Raw genomic sequence first — 19,522 nt, forward strand, 5'->3', positions numbered from 1 at the left:
TCCATTTTACTTGCGGGGCTCGGAACTGCAGAAATGAACAGCCTGATGGCCATCTTAATTCCAGCCTAGTAAATAGTAAGTATACACATGACACAGTTGGCTTTCTGTAGAATGATGGCACCATATCTCTTTAGTTTCATTTTATATCTAGAAGATTATTTTTACTAAAAATAATAAACTTATTAATATATTTACTTTTATATATTTATATTACAGTAAAACATATTTAAAATATAAAAATGTGCCACTTCTCTAAAAACCTACAAAAACTTTATTTAAAAAGTATATCCAAAATATTATAGCGATCACCATAGCAATAAGCTATATACTAAGACAGACTAAATTCTAGCATAGTCTCAGTGCCTAGAGCCAGCTAATAGAGAATACTATGCATAGGGACTATGGGTTGAGTTTAGGCTTTAAAGCTCAGCTGAGATTTTCAAGTATAGAACTGCTATGAGATCACGTAGAAGATCTGCCTAGCAGCCTCCTGAATTCTGAATTAATATCTGAGTGAGAGTTTAAACAAAAATACAAGTTAAAAATGCCACTTTTTGTCCCATCAACACAGCCTTAGCTAACTTCTTTTCATTCCCTGTAGAACTGAAGAGTGGTTCCCTTACGGGGGACAAGAAATACTACTTGGGAAGAAGGCAGGGATCGCAGTTGTCTCAAAGCTGTGCGTTCTTATATGATGTGAAAATGAGTCTCCAGTATGTTTTCAATTGTTTAAGTGTTCTTATAGCCTAAGTGACTTCTCTACTGTAGTATACAGAATTTTGCTTTACATAATTTCTTCCATCAATCTGGACTGATCACCTGAACGCAACTCAACCCATATCCATTATCTCAACATGTAAGCCTGATATTTGATTCTTTCATATGTGAGAGTAACTTTCTGAGAACAGGGAGTTATATGTAACCGAGAACCCATGTCCCCCAAATCAATGAGTAGTGTTTTGAAAACCCTCAAAGTCAGACTTGCAGCAGATCTTTTCCAAACAAACGCTTCCCAAACAGAAACATGTCTTAAGATTTGTGTGTCATGGTGATACCCTTGTCCCTGCTTTCCTTGTACTGGGTTCATGCCATGGTAGTTGAAAGGGGTGACTTACTTGCAAACAGTACAGGCAAAGCAGCTTGGATGGTAAGTCTTTCCCAGAGCTGTCACAACTTCTCCTTCCACGAACTCCCCACAACCGTTGCAACGGGTACCATACATGCGCTGGTAATCCAAGGTGCAAAGATATTCTCCATTCTTAATGAAAAAGCCTCCTTGTGCCAGGTCACAGCCACACACTGGAAGATAGAAAACACACAGATGGATTGGAAAAATATACCTGCTAAGGATGTCAGCAACAGTCTATGCTGCTAACAAATGGGATGACCCTGGTGGTCTTGCTGCCTTCTATTAGATTATTGCTTTCTCTTCCTGTCACTACATGTCTTGACATCCCACGTGATGGTTGGTATTCTCTGGCTACAGGAGAGCTTGTAATAAAGACTTTCCTTGGAGGAGTCTACGTAATCGTAACTTTCGTGTACTTGGTCCTTGCCAAAACCTCAGTTGCCTCCAATCATCCAGTTAATCATGCTATCAGAGTTATTTGTACCAAGGCAATCTTACTTTCACTTCTGGGACCAGAGGTGAGCAGAAGATATGATTCAATAAATAAGACAGATTTTAGTATTTTATACACTAGCATGCGGTTTTCCTGCAAGCATACACTTTATTTTAAGAAGCTTTCAAGGTGCTGTGCCTTTTTGAAACAATTAATATTTTAGAATGTCGTATAGTTTAGATTAACTCCTCCACTCCCCAGATAACACTGAGCTGCTCCACCATTGCTGCATCAATACCTTTTGTTTTGCTTTACAAAGTATCATCTTTGAAATGTTCAGGTTAATTTTACATATTAATTTAGACACAAATACTGGGAGAAAGCTGCCGTAATGAGACAACCAAGCATTAAAAATCTAACCACATCTCTACTATATACACTTCATGCTATATGCAGCCAAACTACACAACAGTATATTGGATACGGAATAAGAAGTACCCCACACCTGTATTTTGAACAAATTAATGTCCCAATAACTATTACTTTTGAGTGCCTAATCTGCACTAGGGTCCTCTGTTAGTCTTTCACATATTATATTCCCTCCCCCTGTGCTTCATGGGTTAGACAAACAACTCTAATATTTGGATATAGACTTGTGGCCATGGACAACTTTATTGGGAAAAACAATTGTAAACTGTAAAAGGGTGAAGGACCAGTCAAGGATTTCTGCGACTTGGCAGCTTTTCACTTTTAAATTCTTATTCACCCAAACCAAAACACATCACAACCAGGTGCCTGTTTTGCTTTAAGAAAATATTCATAGTGCTACATAGGCATTTCTGGTCAACACAGGAGACAGAAAGCAACCCATCCCAAAACAGCCAACTCCTATGACAATAAAGTGCCATGGGAGATGGGAGACTGAATTTCACACTTCCTTTAGCTTGGGCTGAACGAAGGACTTGAACCTACCTATTTAATGTCCCACAGCAGCAGCACCAAAAATACTACTTGCTTCATGTGAGCTTTTAAAAGTCCTCTTTATTCACCTCAGTGAGAAAGCATAAATAGGACCTGCTAGATCAATTCTTAAACAAACACAAACATATATATATATGGCACCTCCCAGGTATTTTGATATCAGTCACTCCTACTGCTCCTCTCTATATTGCTGTATCTGTGTAATTCAGGAAGAGAAGCTACTCTTCACATCCGTCGAGGATGCCAGCTTAACTCTTATTCTGCTAACAATTCCGTCTCATCCCTCTTCATAACATTCAAGTACATTCAGATCACATATCAGAAATTCTGATTATTAAGGGAAAATACATAAGCAGCCTTCTAAGTCCCTGTGGTTGCAGAGTCCTTGAAAAATTAAAATACAAAATACAGAAAGATTATCAGGTGAAATGCTTTCAATTCACCTCTCCCCCACAAATTCCAAGCACAATGTCATGCACAACATTTGTTCTCTCCCACATTATAATGGGCTAATGTCCTACTAGCTACCTGCCTTAAAAACTAAAATCGCAAGGTGTTCGGGGAAAGGATTGCAAATTCTCTGTGTTGGCCTGTTGCCAAGCCTCAGAGGTCTAATGACTGCTACTGTAACAGTAATTAATAGAATAACAATAAACAGAATGCACTAAAATGCCACTTAGAATTGAAGCAGCATCAGTGCTAGCATTCTTCTGGTTTCACATTTCCGCATAGAACAGTGTTAATATTTCATGTGCAAACAAATGACATTTCATGGTGGCACTAAACCCACAAGCAGCCAAAACTCAATTATCAGTGACTTCGGAGAATTACAGAATTATTGGCAAGGCTCTATTAGAATGCTGCAAAATGCTCTAAGCTATTTTCAGGTACACCTCCAGAAAAGAATCCTCTTTCATTCTTCCATTTCTTTCTGCTGATCTCCATTTTGTTCAAAATATTACTTTAAAACTAATGGTACAACATCATATAACCATTAGGCAGAAATTACTGTGACCTCTACCCCACATCACCTTAGACTCCTCCTGAGTTAGGGACCATCTAGGCATTTTCCACTGGACGTCCCAAGGTGAAACCTAAGCCTGCTTACAACAGGTTTGCTTCTCTAAGTTACCTTTGGTAGATCCTTACAGTTAGATTATGGAGTAACTGAGAATTCTACTTCAATATGTAACAGTTGTTAGGACTTCAGTATTCAGACTTTTAGATCCTGTGGCTGCCCTGTGTGAACTGGAGTATTGTCATAGAGTGGTCACTACTAGGTGCTTCAGAAGCCACTAAATTTCATGAAGAGCTATAGACTACTCACGCATCTATGTGGAATTTTCCTCCTAACCTCCTTTAGTCTGTAACTTAGCCTGTAGCTCTAACGTCCAAGTCATATATATATTTCAGCCTCAAGCTGAAGGCACTCAGCATGCCGCTGGATCCACCTCAGAAGCTGCATATATGAACTCTCTGGCTCTTTACTACGGTCCCCAGCTCTACCAATGAGTCATCTTTTGAAATACTCGTTTAGTCATTATGGCCCTGTTTACCTGCCTAGGCAATGGGTCTAATAAGCTAGGATGATCAAAAGCAACTTTCAATGCTACCTCTGTTCCAGCTTCTGAAAATCCAGCTTCAACGTATCATGTAGAGGTCTGTGGCAGATCATTGCTTGCAAAAAAACACTACACACTTTGAATGAAAAGGTTCATGCATTCACAATTATTAAGCTCTATCCCTTTTGCGTGGCCGCAGGGATTCAAGCCTAGGGATCAAAATGGGGCATAAAATTATTTGGCAAGTCTTTTAAAGACAGTAATTGCTATTATTAAAAGGAAGCTCCCTCTATTGCCCTTTTCTTTATGAAGTCTCCATTCTACCCAATCTCTTATTCTTCTTGTCAGTAACTCAGAATGAGTTAAATTCTCTCATTCTGGCAAGTCATGAATTCAGGTACAAGCAGAACTGCTTACGATGTGAACCACCCGCAGATTCATCATCTTCAGTGCACTCACAGCTGGAAGCACACACCAATCTGCAAGAATTAAAGACAAATCCTGGCAACCCCACATTACAACAGATTTTTGCAGACAATTTAGCGCATGTCTTCCTATCACTAATCACAGCTTTAAGCTACATGGGCAAAACAAGGGTCACCCAGTCTATTAACATCCATGGCTGGAAAAATGCTGTTCCAGCAGGCTGCTTTCACTGCGAGTCAGAGATCAAATCAGAAAAGATGAACATGGCTGTATCCCCACTTGGTGTACAATGTGGTACACAAAAAAGGAAAGGATTTAAACTGGTGGGGTTTTTTTTCCCCTTTTCCTTTTTGCAACTGTGCAGAAGTCATGGTTCTGACAAGTCCCCTCAAGCTTAAATGTATTGCCTTAGCACACATTTATGACCACTGTAGAAATACTACAGAAAAGATGGACTGGTTGTTATTGCTTTTATTACAGACCATCTGCCCAGAACCGTTCATGCAACAAACGGCAGAGGCAATGAAGAGAAACCAGCTGTGATCACTACATACGTACAATAAATCCCAATAGTGTGACCTAGGCAATTGCTGTGATACAAATCATAGAATCACAGAATCATTAAGGTTAGAAAAGACCTTTGGGATCATCAAGTCCAACCATCAAACTCACACTGCCATGCTTCCTAAACCATGCCCTGAAGTGCCACGTCTACAAGCTTTTTTGAACACCTCCAGGGACTGACTCCACCACCTCTCTGAACATCACATCATCAAAGAAAAATGAATACCAAAGTGATGACAGTTAATAGGAAACATCAGGCTATGTTCTTTTGGGTTTTCCTATGCTGATGGGAAAAACAACTTTGAAAGAATTAATTAGTGGAGACAACAGAGGTGCACAAATCATGCCTAAGAAGGCAGAAAGCGAGAGCTGTTCTGTAAACATCCATCACACAGAAATAGTTCTACAGGAGAATAACATTTCCCCAAGAACCCTTCCTGCTCAGTACAGTGGAAGAAATTCAGTTTTACATGACCAGAACCCCCCTTCTGAAACAGGAGACACTGGGGAACATTTCTATTCCCAGAGGTACCACAAGCACAGAGAGAAGAAAAACCACAAAATCAACATTTTTCTTTATTAAAAAAAATACCAAACCATTATCTTCAACAGCTCCTGGAGGAACTCAGCCTTTTTCTCAGAGTCTGTATATCAAAGGATTTCATACTCCAAACAGGCCATCCTGCCTCTCTAGTGAATGCAATAAGCTAGAATATAGTCCTACCTCATACTACCCAGAAAACACAGTCCTACAAGCTTTTTCTCTCTTGAACTACTCTCTGGAGCTACTATTTTGTATCCCTGGAGCACAAAAAGATTGGCAAGCCCACCAGTGCTGCTGTCAGCTCTCAAAGCTACAGGGTCTGTGTATGCAAGCCTGAGCTGTTACGACAAAAGGTAGCTGCTCAAGAGCAATCCAACTGCCTGTGATCTCCAAGGGACTCAGATCATTCTTAAGCTGAGTCACTTCTGAGCTTTAACAGAGATGACGAAAATTAAGAGATCAGATTTTTCCAAAGTGCTTGGAAGTAGGATTTGATCCCACTAAGCATTATGTAGGATTTCTATAGGGTTATTGTCAGTGCGAGTTGAAAAACTGGGCCCTTAACATCAACACAGAGTTATTTTACTAAGTAAAAATTGTTTCAGCACTGAGGAAACAAAACCACACAAGCAGAGTCTATAAGCATGGGCTCTCAGTTTGCAGAAGTGAATGGTATTCATTAAGAGAAGTCTAACGATCTGCTTTGTCACCATGCATTAAATAAGGTGCAAATTCAATTTCCTGTTGGAGTTTTATTTCTTTTTTGTGTTTCCAAGGTTCATAGAATAATCGCGCTGTTCTCAAGCAGGGAAATATTCATACAACATTTATTTCTTAGGACATAATGGATTTCTTGTTTGAAGGTAGAAAGGAATTTGGCAATGTTTCAGTTTATCATCTACATCTAAACAAATACACAGGAAAAATCTGGGTGGGTTTTTTTTTTTTTTTTGCCTAAGAGACAACTTAATAAATCCTGTGTTGATGAAAGCAAGGTTCATGCTCTTATTAAAGTTTAAAGTTTCCACACTTCAAGTGAACTAAGTCTTTCTCTGCCTTTGTTTTATTCCTCTTATCAACAATTTTCTGGATGGCATAACCTCCAGTTCCTTAAGTCATTTAAAGAATGAATGTACATCAAAGTATCATCAGAAGACCACATGAGAACGGTAAATTGCAGAAGTCATGCTGCAGCACTACTGTTGCAGAAAGATTACAAGGCACCATTAAGAAATTGCATACAGCTTTTTGCAAAAGCTGCAAGAGATCCTGATAACTGTTTGTCACACTCCTGTCACCGGAGATATTTTGCCATACACTGAGGAGAGATGTATTTTGATCCAAGCTATTTGGAGCTGTGTCCAGCATTCCCAGTGGTTCTGGAAGCAATTCTCATTTCAACAGATTGACTTTAGAAACAACCCTGGGAAGTCAAAAGAGCTTTATCTATATGGAACAATTACAGGTGATGTTAAGATCTGCTTCTTTACCTAGTCATCAGCTGGAAAGAAGGTTTTGCAGTTAAAATACCTCCTGAGCGAAAGATGAGACTGTATTTCTCCCCTCTTCCCCTAAGTTGGTCTGGGATTCCCACGAGAAGCATCCTCTAACCCCCAGCCAGGCCTTTCTCCTCTTCCCCTGACCCTCCATTTCAAACACCCTGCTGCATGACTACTGAGTGGCACTGTCATGACACAAGTAATTCTCTGTGCGGTACTTGAGTGAAACCCCTAAGCATTTAATGCAAACATTTGTTCAACTGAAACCACTAGTGATGACTGAGTTTCAGATGACCTCAGAGTTTTAACTTCATCAACTTCCCAGTCAAGAAGATGATGCTGCCTTTGGTCCTACGAGGTCTGCTTTCCTTGGTTTTCTCCTTAACACTGGAAATATAAATACACCACAGGGGAAACTTTCCTGTCTGCGCCTGACATGCATATGTTTCAGTCTTCCTAACAGTCTAACAGACAATAGCTTGTACCTGAGCTCAACAGCAAGCAAACAACAGCCATATATAATGTTGCAATGTGACAGCTTCCCAACTGAAATATCAGTTTTGTGCAACAGGATGGAAACAATGGCAAGAATCATTCAACCATTTAAAACACCTTTCACATTAAACTAAGCACTAGGTGGAGATCAAAGTAATTTATGGGTCTGTAGGAAATGAACCTTGAAGAAATGCAATCAGTGGAAAAATGTAAAGGTTTAGCCTAGGATATCTTGGCTACAACTATCTAGATCAGAGATCTCTTTAAAAAGTTTATAAATACGCAAACCAAGGATGTAAGAATAGCACAAAACCAAATCTACCTCATCCACAGACTTATGAAGCAAACCAGGCAAAAGAAGGATACATTGACAACAAACCCAAGCATCTTTTTCTGTTCTTATAAGGATGCTCTGCCCCGCTCACCAAGCACCTGTAAAGCATCCTGCTGGCCCTCTACTTTCAAAGGGATCCAGCAGCTTGTTAAAATCTGACATGGCATCTGTCAGCATTCATCAACATCAGCCAAGCAATGCAATTAATTTTGCTTCCTGTCAAATGTTTGGTCACTGAAAGAGACCTCAGGCCCAGCTAAACTAAGATCAGTGTCAACCAATTGCCTTGTACAGCATTAAATCCCCAAGAGCAAAATAAGGATCACTTCAGAATGAAACGAAACTGCTTGGGATTTTTTCCTGTCAATATCTAAAGCAAAAATTAACAATTCAGTGTTTTATATGAAAAATAAAGAGACCCAAATGAAACAGGACATTGCTATTGAAAACATGTAGAAGGGCAGAAAGGGGTCAGAGGATGGGAGAATAGTGTGAGGTAGAACTATGGGTATAATTTGAGCCCTACTGTCAAAGCCCACAATCACCTCATCCACCGTGCCTCTTCAGCAGGGAGCAAGGGAACCTCAGGAATTCCTATGGAGACTGTTGTCCACAAGTGTTGAGGATGACTGGTGGCTTTAACTACCAAGGGGTTGGATATAGTTCAAAATCTGTTGCATCCCTGAATCAGCCCATTGTCATCCCAAAGGCTACGGCCACTAATGCGACAGAGCTCTCCCTGCTGCTTATGGATTATGGGAGGGTTAGGGTCATTTGGCAGGAAACCAGCCTGTGTTACAGCAAACTTCCCAAGCACTTACCTGAACCTGGAGTGAAATACCAATGGGAATCACTGCAAGACAAAGAACAGGCCTCAAGACACAGCAGCCAAGATACACAAATATAGAAATGGCAGTTATTCTCTCAGCTGCAATTGAGGCTTGCTTTCATATCAAGCTACCTGAATGCATGAATTCACACCTGAATCCCATTTCCTGTCATGGGAGAAATTTTAACCTCTGTTAGCTCTCCAAGAACAGCAGAACCCCATCACTCCCTGGATCTTCTAAACCGTTCAAACCTGATTAACTGCCCTTAAGCATGTTCTCGCTGTCCGTCATTAGGTCTCCCTCTGCATGCAGATACAGTGTGCCCCCCTTTTTGCTTTTTCACTTGATTAGTGTACTAATCTCTTCAGCAGCAAGTGCTTCTCTTTCATTTTCACCCTTAAAATCTCAACTTACTCTTCCTCATTCCCTTCCATGGGACTTTCTACCACAGATAAAGGATGCAGAGTTGTAATCCTTCAAGATCTTGAGTCAGATCCCCAAAGTCCTGACCATTCAAACAGGGTATTGTAACGTTTATGTCCTTTTTAATTATATTCTGTCATTACAGCATTTTAGGTTCATATTTTCCAGCGTTTTATATTTCAATGACTAGAAATGCCCTCTTCTTTAAATGAAAGCCATGACACTCAGGTTTAGAAAAAAAGATGAAAATACAAACACTCTTGAGAAAAATCAAAAGACTTAATAATGTTAAAGGCTGTTTCAATAACCAAGTTGAAATGGGGAGTTTCACAAGCTGGCAAGCAGAACCATGGTGCACTGAAAGAGAATTACAAGCCTGGAGAGCTATTATATAAAGAAGGCTCTTTGGTTCAGTGATTCAGAGCTTCAAGGGACCTCATATAATTTCCCTATGCTTAGGAAGGAGCACATTCTATCCACCAGTTATGTTACCATGTCCACAGATCAGTTCTCTATTTCAGAAGTATTTGCAGAAATGCAGAGATTGTTTCAGATACTGCACTGGATATCTACTAAAAGAATGTCCTCGTATTTAAACTTTCCATCCACTGACACCGAACTATTAATAGCACTAACTACCCAGCAGCCAGCCTGCAGCCTCCTCCTGCTGCCACTGAAGGAATGTGATGACAGATCAAAGGTCAAAGCACTAATGATTTAAAACACATTCCAGCCTGCTGATACTGTGTCTGCTTACACGACCCTAACTTCTTCCCAGTCCTTCAAGGGAGGAAGATCCAGTTCAAAGTCAAAGATTACACAGCATCCCAAAATCTGAACTCAGGAATCCTCCCCCTTCCCCACCAAGCTCACTGAACTACAGATGATGTAGCCTTGCAGCAGTCATCACATAAAAGAAACAGACCCATGCCTGGAACCTAAACATACCACAAAGGATTCTGGAAGTACATATTGACATGGGTTTCCCTAAACAAGCTTGAAAGACATCTAGCTCAAAAGAGGAAAATTAGCACATTTGTTCCATGATTAAGAAACTGCTTTATGCTGATTTATAACAATGTTCTAATAGAAGCTAAAAGTTTCTTCTCCGTGGGATGCTCTGGGTTTGTGGAGTGTTTCCTGTATGCCATGACTTGCCTTTGCCTTATAATTAGCAAGAATATTAGCTGGTAATTGCCTTTTGATATTTAATATTGCTATAGCATGTAAAACATTCATACACAGTGAAGCACTTCCACCTGGCACAGCCTAATCAAATTACAGACATTTATGCCACACAGTGAGGACTTGAAAACTTTAGGACATCATCCATATTCTCCTGGCAGGATTGATTATTTATGAGAGGTTTGTTTTTTTTTAGGTTAGGCTACTGTATGGAAGCTAACCATGTTTATTAATTTATATTTGACATCAAGAACAGGGACACTGTCTACTATTTTAAATACTACCATAAATACTACATTACCTTGTTAAGATCACACAAGCTATCTCTACCCGTACCAAAATCCAGCTATATAAACTTTTACATTGTTACTATGAAAGCTTAAAGCTCTTCTGTTAAGCAATACAGTGTATTGAAACCAGCATTTCCCTCTAACCCAGAGATGAATCACAGACTTAATAATAAAAGTCTTATTATAGCAATTTTGCTAGCCTCAAAGTTTCCTCTCCCAGTACATGCAATAGGGTAAAATGAACTATAATCAACTGACAATGATAGAAAATTATCATTTTTGTCAGATCACAATTTAATCTGAGATATTAAAGTCTCTGCTCATGCACATCGTAATTTAGGGCCTGATCCCACACACATTTATATATGTAATAGACATTGCTGTGAAGAGTCCTAGTTTTTCCAGAGAAGTTATTAATGTACATGCTTTACAATAAAACTTTTTACTTCTTTATAAGCTATTAATTCTTTCTTGTTAATGTTAATGCTTATTAAAGACAGAAAGTAGTTCTCCCTCCAGCCTCCTCTTCTAATCCTCCCTCCTCTCAGCCTGCAGCTTCACTGCCTGGTAACCATTAACTATTTGGTATGGTAGGAAGACTGTCCTCCTGATAAAACAGAAAATAAAACTTATTACAACTGGAGATAATGCAGAATCCAATTAAACTTGCATTTGTAACACAAAACAGTAATTCCTTAGCAAGGTAAGTCACTTTCTTATAAAATAGCCAAAGACAACTGCTCTGTATTCAGAGCAGTGCTCCTGGAGTTGCACTCCTAAGCATCTCTCTCACCTCTCCTGTCCATCATTCCCCTGTTAACTCCAGCTCCAAGTCAGCTGCTGACTGCCTGAGATGCTTTGCCTATCGGGAGGTTGGCAGAGCTCACCTTCTGGGGGACAGGCTGCACCATTTTCAGCTCTTTGGTTTTTTTATCAGCTCTTATCTGGAGCCACAAATAGAGCTAGCCAGCCTTGCCAGGCAGATAGGACAAACCAGCTGTTTACACTTGGTTCGCAACAGGCAGGGAGTAACAGCTAGCTGTACCTTATCGTGGGAACACGTCAATCGGTGGAGGTTTTACTTGTCATCTTTGTCAGGAAGCAGTGACTCTGGTCTGAGAAAGGTTCCAGAGATGGATGGAGCTCCGAACTACAGGGGAAGACAATTGTCCGATCACGTAACATGACATATGAGTATGTCCTGAGCTGGCTGATGTAGCATGGAGGCTTAAGTCACCCTGTTCCTGCAGTGCAGCAACCACACTCACACGCATGCCAAGCAATCACGGAGTGCCTATGCGTCTCTGACATAACCTAGGGTTATTAGGATTATAGGTTATTAGTTATTATAGGATTACAATCATATCAAATACACTTAACAGTATGTAAACAGAAACTGGAGATCATGGATGGCAACAAAAAAAAAAACACCCAACAGGTTCATACTGAAACCCTGCTACTATACAACTAGTGCGACAGCTTTATGAAGAAACAGAATTTTTCCACACCTTTACTGGATTACCAGACTAAGGCTATGGGTAAAAATTTATACATTTTCACCAGGTATGCCAGCAGTTAGGCAAGTACACGCTTGTTCAAGTCTTTCGCACTGTAGATATACGAGTTGAATACTCAAGAGAAAACTTCCGTATACAGAAAGGAGAAAGCTGCATCTACAGGTGGCTTGGTTGTCTGATATATTCTAGTCCCAGTATCAGGAGTTGTTTCCTCTAGCTAACAACATACTGTATATGCTGAGGGGGTCTAACTCCACCTCCTGTAGAGGCACAGCCATGTCAAATTAAAAGCCCATTAGACTAAGAGGAAAAAACCACTTACTTGAACAGCTGTGTCCCGCCTGTGTGAACCGTATGGTCAGACAACATGCAACAAAAGTAAATAACTATATGTTTAAAGAAAAAGTGCATTTGCCTAAATATGAGAGACCAACAATAAACAAGAAGTGCAGCTCAGGTATAAGATTCAAAACAGGACTTGGAGCAACTCTGCTTTCTGTCAGTCAAAGACAAACACACACAAAAAATATAACACTTATTTGCTGGCAAACCCCACTAATAAGGCACAGAGTGAGTGAGCAGCAAGAGAAATGTCCCTAAGATTCAGCACTGGCTCTCCCAGTTCAAACTGGGATGTGCAGACACCACAAACAGGCAGAAGCTACACTGTCACTCCCTTCTCCTAACCAGTGAGGGAACACATGCAACCAGTCACCTTCCACAAGCTCAAGGTTTCCTTAACAAGCTAATGATAAAAAATATAGTTTCATTTCCATCAGAGAGAGACATTTCTGTAGCTCTTCCTTCTCTGGTGATCTTCATACAAGCAGTCACGAGATCAATAATATTACAGACTATTAAACTGTCACCAGCTTGGAAATATCTCCATAAACAGAAGCCACAATGAGTTTAGATACTGCCCAAGGGAAGAAAGAAAAAAGAAAAAAACAAAAACAAAGAAAAAAAACACCCCACAACCCACCAAATGTATCCTACTAAACCCAGCCTCACAACAGAAGAGTGAAAACACAAAGGCAGTGTATGAGTTACTAACCAAAAAATGAGTGAGAGAAGAAATTAGACCTCCCAAAAATAGCAAGATTAATCTGGTGCATTCAGGAGGCGAACAATCCCAGAGCTCTGTCCCATCTGCCCCCTTGCTTTATCAGGCAGTCCCAGGCACACTGTTTACCATCCATTTCCATCCTCCTTCACAACTCAGAGGGTCTCAGCTGGCCTGCTGCTGGAAATACCCTAATCCAATGTCTTCTGTAAACTGAGACCGCTACTTACTATGAGCAGAAACAATAAAGGAAACAACTAATTGCTGTTTTTGAACTGCTTAGGGATTATATAGCACCAAGTACTGCTTGAAATACAGCAACTGTAATACAGAAAGACATATGCATTGCCCCAAGCATTTCAGGAACAGTGCAGAGAGTGCTCCTCTCTGCCTTCCACAACACCATTCCAGTTTGACACAGATGAAAGACATCAATATCCAGGAGAAAGTTAAGTATTTTTTGAGCTATCTAGCCATTCATTTAACTAAAAACCACAGGTAACACAAACAGAATTTCTTGGATTCTAGCCATTCATTTTCCAGCACACAAATAACTCAAGTGACTTTTTTAAAAAAAACTTTAAGTAACATAGGAAAACAAATACTTCTAATTTCTGCTATATCCCATCTATTTAGGAAGCAGGACAGAGTTACAGCAATCACACTACTATACTATTCCACCCACATCCGAAACATGAAAAATACAACTGAAACTCAGGGACTGGGCTTGAGGCACTTAGCAAAGTCTGGATCTGCAGTACATGTGCTAGATATGGACTTTCAGAAAAGATAACTTAGGTTTAAAGGAAACAAAAAACTCCGTAGTATAGATTCCGCTACTCTGTTTTAGGGACCCAGTTACTCGGATTTACTCCAGCAGCTTTCTCCATATTTGCCACCAGCCCCGCCACGTTCACCTCAAGCCTGATGCCCTTTCATTGTATTTGTCCTATGCTGTGCTAGGACTGAATGTGGCAGACGCTGGCTGTATAGGAGCAAACCTTCCCTGTTTCACATGAGCCTATATATTTCTCTGTATTCTCACCTTTCATCCTATGTACTGCGGTGAGAGAGTTACTTAATCCAGCCAACTCTGTATTGTTGGCCATTAAACAGAAACCGTATGAAGGAGTCAGGACTGGCTCCTGCTTCAGAACAGCCATCTTCAAAGGTGATGATTTCACAAAGAATAGTTTTACAATTATTTAATGCTCCATTAAACCTCTTTTTTGTAAAAAAAACCACACTGAGTCCTTGCTGCGGTCACAGAGGTCTGAGTGGCATGAGCAGTAGCTGCTGAGAGCCCCTCAGGTCCTCACCACCCCATTCCCAAGGCAGCTCCGCAACCCAAAGCCTTCGCACCCCGCTGCAGAGCTGGGGCTGGCAGGAGGCCTCCTCTGGCGGGAGACAAAGCTCTGCTCTAACCAAGCTGCCTGCCACACCGCTTCCGTACAGCTTTTAGGCAAATATAAACACAAATATAGAAATACAAAGTTACTGACAGCTGAGGGCGAGGCTCAGAGCAGAGGCCCAGTGAGGGGCAGCCCAGAGCACAGCAGAGGCTGCCAGAGGAGAGGCCCAGGCCAAAAGGAAGGGAGAGGCACAGGGAATGGCGGCCCGCAGAGGGGGAGGCCATGAGAGACAGTGGCAGGCCGATGAGTGCGTGTGGGGCAGGCCCACTGAGGAGGGGAGAGGGGGAAAGCAGAGCACAAAAAGTGTGGGAAGCCAATAAAAAGGTCGGAAGTTCATAGAGCAGAGGCTTGCAGAGAGTTGGGGTGACCCAAAACTGTTGAAGGCCCCCCCCAGAAAATTGGGAGGCTCAGAGACTCAAAGCCCTCAGAGGCTGAGAACAAGAGAGTCAATGAAGCCCAGAGCGAGTGGGAGGCTGTGAGCTCCACTTGTGAAGTGCAGCCCCCACGCGAATGAGGCTCCAAAAAAGAGGAGGCCTCCATGAAAGGTGGGATTCCCAGGAAGTCCCAGCCCATGGAAGGGGGGGCACAGAGCGTCAGGGAGCCCCAAAAGCAAGGGAGAACAAGTGAGGGGCAGCTGAACAGGGAGGGAGGCTCACAGAGGGAGGCCTGAAGCAGCAGGAGGCTTAGGGGTCAAGGTCCCATGGAGGTGGAGACCTGGGGGGTCAGAGAGGCCCATGGGGTGTGGGAGACCCAAAGGAGAGTTGGGCAGGCCCAGAAAAGCACGATGCCAAGGGAATCCCAGCCCAGGGGAGAGGAGACCCAGCGAGTGGAGACCAGGTGAGAGGTAGAGGCCCATACAGAGAGAGAGGAGGCCCGGCCCCACAGGCTGAATGCCCAGCAAAAGGGAGGCCCCCAGCAAGTGTGCATACATATATATGTCTGTACTTATTATACACACAAGTATGTACAGATATGCACACATATATGGTGTCTGTGCAGGTGTGCATACTGCTATTTCTTGAACTTAGGCAAAATTCAACCACAAGAAAAACCAGTAAAGAAAATTTTTTTGGCCACTCATCCTAAAAGCTCCAGCTCAGCTTTTTCCAAGGGTCACGATGTCAGCACGGCTGCTAGAGATATCCCTTGTCTCCTGCTCCTTTTCCTGTTGTAACAATCCTCTGCACTGCTCGCTCCTAAAATGCATGATTAAAGCTCTCCCTTGTTGCAGTACTTACCCCTCAGTGACCACCCTGCATGTTTCTTTTTCATCACTCTGGTATCAGTATCCATAGGAGTGTTTTTTCAGTGGGATTTTTGGAATGCAGGTACTTACTTTCAGCGATCAGTTCACTTAAAAGGAGCTTAATTTTCATAACTATCTCTAGTGAAAGGCAGTGGTTGCTATCAACAGTTTAAAAGGACCACAGATTTATCCAAATCCTTGAAAAAGCACCTAGAGCAAAAACTACAAAAAGACAGAATTTTCTTAAGTATTCTCATACCACATTTATTTCCACCACATCACACTATACAATCTAAACATATGCTTGTGCCATATGTGGAAATAACAGGAAATACATACAACACAACATCTGAAACCAACTCAACTATTTACACCATATTACTGAGTGGCCGCTAGGGCTATACTTTCTCTTCCTATGTTTGGTGACTCTCCATAAAGCACTTCATCTTGGATGTTTAGTGTTGTTCCATTGTTTCCCAAGTAAACAGAAAAGAAATTCACCAGAGCAGACAGAGTCTAATTATGGCCTAATTCACTATTCGGGAAATACGTGAAACTGACTCTCTACACAGAACTGTACAAAGCAAATAAAATTGAAAATAATATTAAAGAGAGCTAAGCTATTTTTTTCCATCTCTTGAATCTATTGTGTAGCCTGCATCCAGTGAACAGTAGAAAAGAAAAAGAATGGGCACGTAAGTATTCAGAGCAGAATGTGCTATTCTGAATCTTCTAGTGGTGGCAAATTTATTTGCACCCTCCCTCCCCCCCCAGTAAAATCAAACACCTCATATAGTCTTTCTTTTCAATTAAACTGTAGATGTTTGCATATTGAATTTGTTCTGTGTGGTGCCAATCACCTTGCTGCTTGTACATGTGCAATCCAACCATTTCACCCGCCATTCTTTACCCTCCCCACACGCAAATCCTTCAGATCCTGAGCAACACGAATACCCTGTAACTGGTCGATTGCAGGAAGCGTGACCTCTCATCACTGGTTCCAGGTACACTTGCACAAATCGACTAATTTCTAACAGAAGAATATCAAGGTCTTACCTTTGCAGGTGAAGCATTTGATGTGAAAGTGCCTGGCCTGAACACGGAGTACTTCACCTTTACATGGCTCCCCACATTTATGGCAGTGGATGACTGGCTTTTCAGAGGGGTGGTGAGGCTCCTGAGGATGGGCCACTGTAAAGCAAAAAAATATGACTTAAACCCAGACAAAAAGAATATTTTCTCCTCTACACAAATCTTTGTTTTCAGACACTTCTAATCATGATACAAATTCATCTGTTCACATTTTATACTCATCTAAAAAGTCACCACTGTATTTTTAAAATATAGACTTTTCATAAACCAGTAGTTTAAGCCATTCACATCAACTACTACCTCTTTCCACTGAGGCTGCAATGGAAAGACAAGAAAAAATTCCCTCCACAGTTTCAGTGCCACAAAGTGTTTCAGACTGCCTAAGCTTTTCTTTCCAAGAACATAAATCTGTGTAAACCGTTCAACGAGCACACAAGGCATCAAGAACTGGGCTATTTTAATCCAAAACCAAATATAATCCAAGCAACAAGAATCAAAGGAAAGCAATTCCAAATCCTGTTTTGAGAAACCAGATGAACCACATTGCCTGACTTTGCATGCAAATGACTATGTTAAATATAAACTAAACATCTCCATTTTGCTAGAGCACATACCTAACATGGGGAAAGCACATTTGAAGAGAAAAGAGGCCAATGTTACTTGTTTCTACTCCCATTAATTCTAGCAGAAATTACTCTTTGCATGCAAATTAGAGATATTATGAGTAGACAGAAATGACGAAATAATCTGCAATATAGTCAGGGAGACAAAATTCCAGGTACTGGTAATTGATCAGCTAACCCACAGCCCTGAGCAGAGCTTGGATAGTAACACGAAAGGTTTGTGCCAGCTTTACTGTGTATTTTATTGTCATAATAAAAGTCTTATTGCTCCACATTTGGCTTCAATAAAAAAAAAAATGTTTAACTTTCTCTTCAGATGTGTCTTGTGGCAGCTTGGGGCCTCAGTAGAAACGCACAGGTGTAAACTAGAGCAAGTACTACTACTAGCAGTAGAAAGTTGTTCTCCTTGTAATATTGTTCTCAAACTAGTGATGTTCATCAGAACATTTCTGAGAATACGTACCTCTCTACCCATGCCTCCATCTTCCCACCATTCCTGTCTTGCTTTTCCTGGCCTGCAGAGGACTGAGTGCTGATACACCTGCATCACTGTCACTGGGAATTATCTTCATTATTTTATCTCTGTGTTTTCTGGAGCTCTTTTCCCCTTTTCTGATCAATTCCTGGCATCTCACCAGCCAGGATTATGCCTTTTTTCAGGTTACTGCTTATGCAGCAACATAGTAGATACCTTGCTTGTATTTACTGCACCAGTTTCCTCCCCTTCCTCAGTGAATACCTAGGGGAAGAAGCCCCATCACTTCATAAAATCCTTCTTTTATAAAGTTCATAAACCTATATTACCCTCCTTTATAAATGCCTTGTTTAAAAATGCTATCATTCTGCATTATATAGAGTAAATACAAGCCTAATAATAAAAAAGCCTAATACATGATTAGGGGAGTAACTGCATCAAGAATAGATGATAACAAATATTCCAAGCAATAAACTCTGCTCTAAGTCCAGCCAAACTAATATGGCAGCTGCTACTTTGTTCTCCTCCGAAGAGCCAAGTAAATGCCTTGCCTTGAGTGAACCTCATCTAAGTCTGCAATGCAACACCATTTCTGGAGTGGACGTTGTTATTCTTCCAAACAAGACTACTAACTATTAACTTGTAACCAAGGAAACACACAGTTTATGCAATGAGAAAGACAGAAAGGCAATAAGAGACAGAGACAAGTGCTAGTAAATTAAATTATTATGAGGAAAATTCCTCTCAGATCCAAACAGCCTGAGAGGGGCCTGATGCCAACTGAAGAAAAAGGTAGCAGAATGTTTGAAGCTCCTCAAATAAAGAACTGTATCAGGGATTTGGGCAAATGCTTCTGAGGAGTTAAATGCTGCTGGGTGAAACCTGTACCCGCAACATTCTGCTCTCACAAACTCACATGTGGAGGACACCCTAACGTATTCTGCATGCCAGCATACAGATCTTCTGGTATCCATCTGAAAGCTAAGTGTTTACTCTTTACTAGAGAGTAAATAAATGTTTTCAAGACTGGCCGAATGATGCAACCTCTTTCCAGTTCTGGCTTTACAGGCGTTTAAATGAATACAAATACTGCTAGTCGCTATTTCCAGGCTGGTCTCTTAAGTGAAGCTAATTATGGTGCTTGTCTTACTGGCCTCAATTTGGCATTGTAGGTCAAGACTGAGTAATTGACTTTTGCTCTCCTGCAAGGAATTGCTTGCAAGCTTTTTGCTTTGGATATATGCAATATGCCCAATGCTTCTCACTGGCAGAGGTGATCCTTTATAGTCACCAGTGAGGACAGAACAGGGAATTAAAGAAAAAGAAAGAGAAATACCTTTACAAGTAGCTTATTTAAATGTTTCTGACTGAACTCCAGCCATCTTATTGGACATGTAAA

The 19,522-nt window shown here is 41.0% G+C and overlaps 1 protein-coding gene across 2 annotated transcripts in view; it reads right to left on the bottom strand.

The window, feature by feature from the left end:
* The window catches only part of ABLIM1 (actin binding LIM protein 1), a 221,427-nt gene that overhangs the window by 96,525 nt on the left and 105,380 nt on the right, over positions 1–19,522 (bottom strand). For both annotated transcript variants that reach the window (XR_012662910.1, XM_075108029.1), the window contains 2 exons: positions 16,990–17,124; positions 1,116–1,299 (listed from right to left, as the gene is read on the bottom strand). Coding sequence is in view for 1 of the 2 variants with exons in the window: in XM_075108029.1 (XP_074964130.1) it covers positions 1,116–1,299; positions 16,990–17,124 (319 nt within the window). In the remaining variant the exon portion in view is untranslated. The remainder of the gene's footprint in view (positions 1–1,115; positions 1,300–16,989; positions 17,125–19,522) is intronic.

Source organism: Phalacrocorax aristotelis, chromosome 12 (assembly GCF_949628215.1).
Source record: "Phalacrocorax aristotelis chromosome 12, bGulAri2.1, whole genome shotgun sequence".
In the NCBI taxonomy this organism is placed as follows: domain Eukaryota; kingdom Metazoa; phylum Chordata; class Aves; order Suliformes; family Phalacrocoracidae; genus Phalacrocorax; species Phalacrocorax aristotelis.